This window comes from Mytilus galloprovincialis, chromosome 11, assembly GCF_965363235.1.
Source record: "Mytilus galloprovincialis chromosome 11, xbMytGall1.hap1.1, whole genome shotgun sequence".
Lineage (NCBI taxonomy): Eukaryota > Metazoa > Mollusca > Bivalvia > Mytilida > Mytilidae > Mytilus > Mytilus galloprovincialis.
The window spans coordinates 57,096,504-57,105,575 of NC_134848.1; the positions used below are offsets into that span (position 1 = coordinate 57,096,504).

Genomic DNA, 9,072 nt, shown 5'->3' on the forward strand with positions numbered 1-9,072 from the left:
AACGGGCGTCTAGTGCAAATACAAAATTTCTCTCTACAATCCTGGTTTTGATACACTTGCACGTGGCATTACTGAAAGGTATATAACATCTTACTTTGTATATAGTTCAGTTTAGATCATTGGCGGATCCAAGGGGGGGGGGGGGTTTCCGGTGGGTTGGAACCCACCCCCTTTTTTTTGGACGCAATTGCAAATGCATTTGAATGGGAGCATATAGCTGGAACCCCCCTTTACTCTGGGATGGGACCCCCCCCCCCCTTTCAAAATGGCTTGGTCCGCCCCTGCAGATACAAATGAATATAATAAAACAAAAGACAAAAAAAGGATAACACAGGCCATACAACAATAACAAATTATATGAAAAAAACCAGTTTAGGTATAATAGATCTCTCAAAGTACAAATGTGCAGAATGAGTTACAAAACGTGCGTTCGTTTTTATTCACATAATAAATTCAATAATCATGGTTGTAAATATAAAATAACAGGTATTTTCAGTGTTATAACTGTTTATACAGTAGGAAAACTCGCCTGCGTTGCAATTCCACATGTGTTGTTATTGTTTCTCACCATATTGAAATATCCTTCCATCCCCCATGATGTTCCCCAGCTGAAATAGTCAAATAATATTTGCATACTAAGAACTGTCTTACAAGAGTGACGTAAGATACCAAAGGGACAGTCAAACTCAGAAATCTAAAATAAACTGACAACGTCATGGCTAAAAATGAAAAAGACAAACAGACAAACAATAGTACACATGACACAACATAGAAAACTAAAGAATAAACAACACGAACCCCACCAAAAACTAGGGGTGATCTCAGGTGCTCCGGAAGGGTAAGCAGATCCTGCTCCACATGTGGCACCCGTCGTGTTGCTTATGTGACAACAAATCCGGCAAATAGTCTAATTCGGTAGGTCACATTCATGAAAGGGAAGGGGATTGTAGTTACGACGTAAGGAACATATCCGATATCATTTGTGAAACGGTTATTCCATAACGGTCAACCAACTCTTGATGGCATCCATAAAATTTACGAAGGGATGCTTTCAACTTCACCATTTGGAACTCTTGGTTTAATATCTTCCTTGTCAGCAGCAACCCTCTATCAAGAAAATAATGATAGGAATTGCAAGCACGAGAATATCGTATCAATTGGGAGATATATATACCCCGTATGCAGGTGCTGCTGGAATGTTGCTACTTAGAAATGGAAAGTTCACAATTGGAAAGCTGAAATCATCTCTTTTGTCGTTAAGTTTTGTTTTCAACCGACCCTCATGTATTCTTAAATCAATACATGTTTTCAAGTAGGTTTAATTATCTGAGTGTTTTTTTTAGTATGAGAAAAATATCTTAAGATAACAGAATCCAAAAACCTTTTTGATCGGGTTGTTGTTTCTTTGGTGTATAACCTTTTTCTATTCTCAGTTTTAGATATTGATTTTACCTAAATCGCAAACTTATTCGTAGACCGCCTTGGTATTTTACTTTGGGTTATTTTTGGTCGCTAAAAAAGAGGGACGAAAGATACCAGAGGGACAGTCAAACTCATAAATCGAAAATAAACTGATAACGCCATGACTAAAAAGGAAAAGGACATACAGACAAACAATAGTACACAACTAAAGAATAAACAACACGAACCCCACCTAAAACTAGGGGTGATTTTAGGTGCTCCGGAAGGGTAAGCAGATCCTGTTCCACATGTGGCACCCGTCGTGTTGCTTATGAGATATCAAATCCGGCAAATAGTCTAATTCGGTAGTTCACATTTATGAAAGGGAAGGGGATTGTAGTAACGACGTAAGGAACATATCCGATATCATTTGTGAAACGGTTATTCTATAACGGTCAACCAACTCGTGATGGCGTCCGTAAAATTTATAACCTTTGGGTAACAGGAATATAATTCAATTTTGGTCGCTAAAACTTATAACCTTTGGGGAACAGGAATATAACTTAATTTGTGTTAGTTGTCCACCAATCACACCGTTTTGGGAGTTAACAAATATATATTTTTTTATCTGTCGTATATTTGAAAATGCCATTGTGGGTAAACAAACAGCAATCAACAAATCGTACATAGAACAAAAGTTATAAAATCAGAACGGTAAATATTTCTGCAGTGACTTTAATTTGTTTTCTAAACAAAAGATCGGCTACATAAATTGAATAATGGTTGTAATAAGGAATATAAACAAATTTCATCCCAAGTTATCAGCTACGTATTCTTATATCTATACCAACCTGTTTTTAATAATCCAATAGTTATCTGCCCCACTTGCTCCATATCCAACGGTAAGTACTGCGTGATCTAATACCGTTGAACTGCAATATTTATAGTTGTATATTCCACTTTTGTAATGTTGAAATGGCGGTCCAGATGCATCAATTGCCACTGATATTGGTCCAACTGAAGCAACAGCCATTTGCACTTCTTCCTCGCTTTGTGCAGTTAGATCGACATATCCGGTTATTGTTGCGCGAATATTATCTCGATTGAATCTACAAAACCATTTCTGTAATATCATTGTAAATTGCCATTAACTATCAATACCATATAACAGTTCTGTATAAAATAGGGATTCTTACGAGAGTAAATCAAGATAGATTTTTTAGAAAATTTGCCGAAATGTTTAAAAATCAATAGTAAATTGAATATTAGATCAAAATATGTATTGGTAGCTCATCTGGAATAAACATTACTGGTAAAAAAAAGAATAGCTTATTCGAAAGGAAAATTTAATTGTTAGTTGTAGGTGTATACGTAAGTGTGTACTGCATACCAATTTTTGGATAATACTGTGTGGTTTGTTTTTGTTTATATTTCGAAATTGTGTGATCTTATTTTTTACTTAAAACGAAGACATTACGTAAACAGTGTGTACTGCATACCAATTTTCGGATAATACTGTGTGGTTTTTGTTTATATTTCGAAATAGTGTGATCTTATTTTTACTTAAAACGAAGACATTACGTAAACAATGTGTACTGCATACCAATTTTCGGATAATATTGTGTGGTTTGTTTTTGTTTATATTTCGAAATTGCGTGCTCTTATTTTCTACTTAAAACGAAGAAATACGTTAACATTATCATACTAATTCAGTTAAGTAACAGTATCAAAATCTTACGTGGTCTCTGTATGGATACGATTCTTCAGAATCTATTCCACTGTTATTTTTTATGTACTGAAATGCATCATCGATCCATCCACCAAGACAATTACCTTGACCTATCAAACAATAAAATGTAGTTGTAACTGTCACTTCAAAACATAAATATTTGTTAATCGTCTTTTGAGGTAAATGAGGGGTGAAGGATACCAATAGAATTTTTGAAACTTACTAGTCAAAAACAAATTGAAAATGGCATAATAACAATATACTTAAGCTTAGCATGCTTAGTGCGATACAAAACCTACCAAAACGCGGTTTCGGGCGTTTCGGAAATTTGGTTTTCCCTTTGTTACCTTTCGCATTCATTGTATCTGTTTTATATTGAGGTTATTCTCATCTGATATCAACTTGTGGGCGAAATATTTGATGAGCTTAGTCTTTGTTTATACGAAATATCGCAATTGTTATCTTATACTTGTTTCTGTGTGTGTTGCATTGTCGTTGGTTCTTTTGCTGCACTTCAGTGTTTATATTGTTTTGTCGTTATCCTTTATAGTTGAGGTGTTTCCTTCGGTTTTAGTTTGTAAGAAGATTTGTTTTCTCTCAATCGATTTATGACTTTCGAACAGCGGTATACTACTGTTGACTTTATTGATTAAAGTTTTTATCATATACAATTAGAACATATAAGCTACTATACCTAAACAATCAAGTATGTTCTGTTCAGAGAGTGATACTAAAGTTTGTGTCTTCTTGAACCATTGTCCCTCTACTGATCCAACTGCTGAAAATGCCCAACATGATCCACAGGCTTTCTATGAAAATATAGAATAACATGACTGACTGTTACATGTAAGTTCAAAACATGTACAAAATCACGATCAGAGCAACTAACAACTAGTATATCTTGATATGACATTATCTATTAGAATTAATACGATGAAAATTACAAAACCCAGTTTTACAAAAAAAGTGCAATGACCTACTATAAATCAGTCAAGTAATAGCAGCATAATCAGGAATTTATAGTTTATTTGGAACCAAATAATATACCATCATGCAGTATTTACGCACAGAACCCCACGAAAAGGTATAAGCTGTGTAAAACGAAAACATTAATGGTATGAAATTGTTATAGAGAGTTGTCTCATTGGCAATAATATAATGTTTTGTTTTATATTGTACCAAATGAAAAGCCTCGGGCGAATGTTTTGATTGATCAAAACTTAGTCAGGTTCTTCATCAACTGGTTTACAAACAAACAGATACAATGTATCAATGATATAAAAATAGAAGACGTGCCAATGAGACATTTATCCACCAAAGTTAAATGAAGTGGATGTAAGCAGTTATGTCAAACAGCAAAAAGGTTTAATCCTATGTTGAAAATGATGGACTAAACCTGGTTTTACAGGTAGCTAATTAACATCTCACTTGTGAGACTCGCATAAAATTACAAACATATCAGGATCTTAATCTTCCTGAGTGTTAGATATAATCGGACTTTCCTTATTTATCTATGAAACAACACATTATGGCATGATCCCTCACATGCATTCCCAATGTGTATTACCCAGGACAAGCTAAAATCATGAACCCACTTTGAGAGATATAAATAATGCAAACCTGATTTTTAACTTTAGTAACGTAGCCCTTGGTTCTCCAATCTACAGTAGATGGTAGACTGTTAACTGTGACACCATCTGGTGCTAAGAAAGTGTTACCATCTCGTAGTGAATTACGCATTCTGAATCCATTCATTACTGATACAAACTCCTTGTTTGTCTGTAGATTAAATTATGCGAAATTTCATTTGATAATTTGTTTAAAAAGTATTTTAAAATATATCTGAATGTTATAATTAAACTATCAATAGTGTTAACTGTACTATTTTAACATTTCGTGCATTAATCTGAATAATAACGTTAGTTAAACGATTTAATATAAATGTGGCATTCGATGAGACGTTCAATAAGTAGATACACACTTTTATTTATTTATATTAATTATTAAATTTAATAACCTGTGTTTTGGAGAATATTCACTCTTTTTCTTTTATTTAGTTCACAAATGATGGCAATACACCAGTCCATCAGCTTATGTCTCTAGTTATGAAGACACAGTGTGTGATCAATTTATGAATATTTATAATATATTTGACGTTATTTACCATATCTGAGTATTCATTCTCGCCAAGAATATATGTGTGCAGTCCTTTTTCAGCATCAATGTTGTGTTTTCTTATGTATCGTAGGTTACTCTCCCATATTATACGTCTAAATAAACAATAATTGATTTACCACAAAGATAACAGTCATATACTTGTTTATGTAATAAAATGTCTACCTATCACAATAAAAGCAAATACCTTAAATTGTTACTATTTATTCCAATAAATAAAAAGCTTTTTCATGATGTCACAAATCAATTCAAGCTAATGTCATTCCTATTTAAACTATTAGTGTGCACAACATTGCAAATATATGCAAAGAGGCATGTTTATTTTACTTTTTAAAAATAATCTACCCTTGGCTCATCATTGAAGACATTTGTTTTCGCGAGACTTGATCCCGACAGGACGTTATAGGTAAAAGGTTTTGTTTTCTAAGAAGGAATTAGGTGTGTGAGGATACAATCTTTTTTATGCAATATAATTAATTCAGAAACACAGATTCGGAACAGAAATAGTCATTTGAAAGAAAAAATATAACCTTAGATGAAGGGTGTAAGATGTGACATTGTGAATGCTTTACTTATTAGCTGAAAACACGAATTATAACGGGTTTAGTTTTGAAAGAAAGCAAAAATTAATATATTGTTTTCATTATTTAAATGGATACTTAATTCACCCAGTTTTGCTATTTTAAGTTTTATATATTTTTTTAGAATGAAATATTTACAACCAGGAAATGACAAACGATTCAGTAGTGAAAAATAAAACACAATTTGATCGTTTATACAATACTAAAATAATTCACACGATCTGTATTGCCATGTATTGTATTCAGTTAGAAATACAGATCTTGATTTTTTTAATTTTGTTATAATAAAGATATGAAGTAAGTTCTAAATTTTAGTAATATGTCTCCTTAATGCATACTAGAAGCTCGAGTTCCTTATCATGCTTCTTGGAGTGTTTCATTTATGGTTTCATCAGACCTTTAACGTTTGAAGTTCTAGATAAGAAGTTTCAATTTTTGTTTCTATCATCGCTAAATACTAATGATTTATCAACTGTCAACGTTTGTATAAGGTTGTGTGCTTTCAAATATGTTGGCATCCGACAACGCTGGAGTTATGTTAATCATGTTATTTGCGGAAATACTTTTTGATGAGTAAAATTGTTACCGCTTTAATAATTTTGATTGTACCGTGTCATAATAAAAAGTTAGTCACATGTAACCCATTTTTGAGAACTATTATCTATGGCATACATGTATTGCAATTTATAAAAGAATGTTGTACTTGGTAATATAAAAATAGGAAACCAAATTAATAGTGTTTCAAATGATATGTACAGAGATATATGAATTAAAGAGTGCTAAATTAACTCATTTACATAACTTACAACTATGGTAGAAGCATTGGTTGTTGGTTTTTTAAAGACCAAACAAACCGAAATATAATTGTTAAAACAAATCCTGGAAAATACCTCTGCTGATGTTCCGAAGGTCTATATGTTTTCTTGTGCGTTAATTTGAATTCCTCCCATTGATTGTCAAGCTCTGGTGTGATCAGAGAAGAAGCCAGAGCTGCAACACCGATTGCTACCAGTATAAACGAACGAAACATCTAAAAAATAAAACAAAATATCTAAATTCTATCAAGGTTATGATTTATTTCAAAGGACCATTTAGGACAGTTGTTGTCCATTTGATTTTGTTATTTGATTACGGACTTTTCGTTTTTTATTTTCCTCGGAGTTCAGTTCAGTTTTACTTTTTACTTGTTACGGCTTGAATAATTTGAGTTTGTAGCCTTTAAATATAAATATGAATCCATGAAAACAATTTCAAATATACTACTAAAGAAAATTATCTCAAAAGATTTAAGAAGTATTTTTCCTGAACTATTAAATGTATTATTTGTGTTGATATATGATTTTTGTTCGGAAGAATTGCAGCCATAACTACAATGTTACATATTTTGATATGAGCGTCACTGATGAGTCTTATGTAGACGAAACGCGCGTCTGGCGTACTAAATTATAATCCTGGTACCTTTGATAACTATTTATGTGTGTAAAGGGTATGGTGTTTATTCCTGTAGATTAGGTGATTAGTCTAGCTTTAATATATTGTAAACAACTTATGACCAATGGTCGAATATTTGGTTAATCTATGATTTTTTGTTGCATTCTTCACAGTAGTGTTTCAAACGAATCTGCTGTCCTAATTTTATCTTCAGATCATTACTAAATTAAAAAGATCCTAAAACTGGAAGGCATGTGATGTCGAAATGTGTCTATTTACTGCATACCATGTGATAAAGTCTAAATATATGTGTGAATTAATAAGGTTTTTTGGTTGCTGCTTCAATGAATTATAAGTTTATTATATATTCCTATATATTTTGTTCATGATGGTAGTATGTTTAATAATTGCATGTTTAATACACTTAGACAAAGAAAGAGCAAAAACCAATTTCTTTCTTCATAGTGATAACACGGAAACAACAAACATTAAAATATATATTTTCTGTTACATTTTGCGTTTATTTAACCAAATTTTAAAAAACATTTTAGCAATTGGGACATCAATAAATGATATACATCTAAGGTTACTACGAATTACAAAACAACATATCAGTCAGATTTTTAAAAAATATTTCACTTAAAATTGTATTCTTCTTTTAAGTAAATTTATAAATTCCGAACACCTACGGAAAGTCCGTAATTAAATACAAAAATAAAAAGCTCAAACACATCAAATGTATGGACATCAACTGTCATATTTCTGACTTGGTACAGGCATTAAATTATCAATTCTAGAACAAACATTCACATGATATGCTTACCTTCGTATTAAGATAAACTGGTTTGTCAGATCTACTTTGACGTCTATTTATACTACATGTATACAATATGAGGTGTTACCAACGTCGTTCTACATAGTTGTAACATTGAAGTGGTTAAAAGTGCAGCATATATGTACATGTATATGTTTCGTGAGACAAAGTTGTTCAGGTTTTTCAAGGCTTGTTTACTTAGATATCAAACATCAAATAATATTAAGTCTTATGTTAGTAATGTTATGTTGCGTAAGGGTATACAGTACAGTTATATGGGAGATAATGACGTTGCTAACGTAAAATTGTATTAATCGCGGCTTCCAACTGTTTAATATCGGGATAAGATACATTTTTAACTGATTTAGAAATGAGCCCGAAAACGAACAGATGTTTCCTTCTTTCTAAACATTACATTTGGCTTGGTTATGAAAGGATTTTAATGTTTAAATGTATAGAACCAAATCACTGATTAATGTTTTTTAATTGAATGAATATATAAAATCACAAAAAATCTGAACTCCGAGGAAGACTCAAAATGGAAAGTCCCTAATCAAATGGCAATTAAATTATATGAATTAGTTTTTTTCCAGTGAGATGTTACACAAATTTATAGCATACTTACTTAAGGTAGATAGGGTGTCTTCCTCCATTTTGGATTTTGAAATACTAGAAAACGAGGTATAATTCTTTGATGAAATGTGCAAATTTTTATAGTAGTAGGTAATTCATGTGTAAGAATTTTCATTATAATATAGAAAATGCCATGTTTGATCATATTTATGATTGTATTTTACAACAATAAGAATTCTTTTGTTTGATTCATTTTTTTCCAACTTTGTCAAATAAGGGGAGGCAACTCAAATGCAAGGGCAGATAATTCAGATAGTGTTACTTTTACAATAGAATGTGTTAGGAATTTACCCATTTTTACATGTAGC

At 31.9% G+C, this 9,072-nt stretch overlaps 1 protein-coding gene across 1 annotated transcript; it reads right to left on the reverse strand.

The window, feature by feature from the left end:
* Positions 1-420: 420 nt before the first annotated feature.
* Positions 421-8,280, reverse strand: LOC143052441 (procathepsin L-like). Its single transcript, XM_076225475.1, has 8 exons — positions 8,141-8,280; positions 6,777-6,916; positions 5,295-5,400; positions 4,751-4,909; positions 3,825-3,939; positions 3,140-3,240; positions 2,253-2,524; positions 421-608 (listed from the first exon to the last, which is right to left on the reverse strand). The coding sequence occupies exons 2-8, from the start codon at positions 6,914-6,916 to the stop codon at positions 509-511; spliced, it is 993 nt and encodes a 330-aa protein (XP_076081590.1). The 5' UTR covers positions 8,141-8,280; the 3' UTR covers positions 421-508.
* Positions 8,281-9,072: the final 792 nt, after the last annotated feature.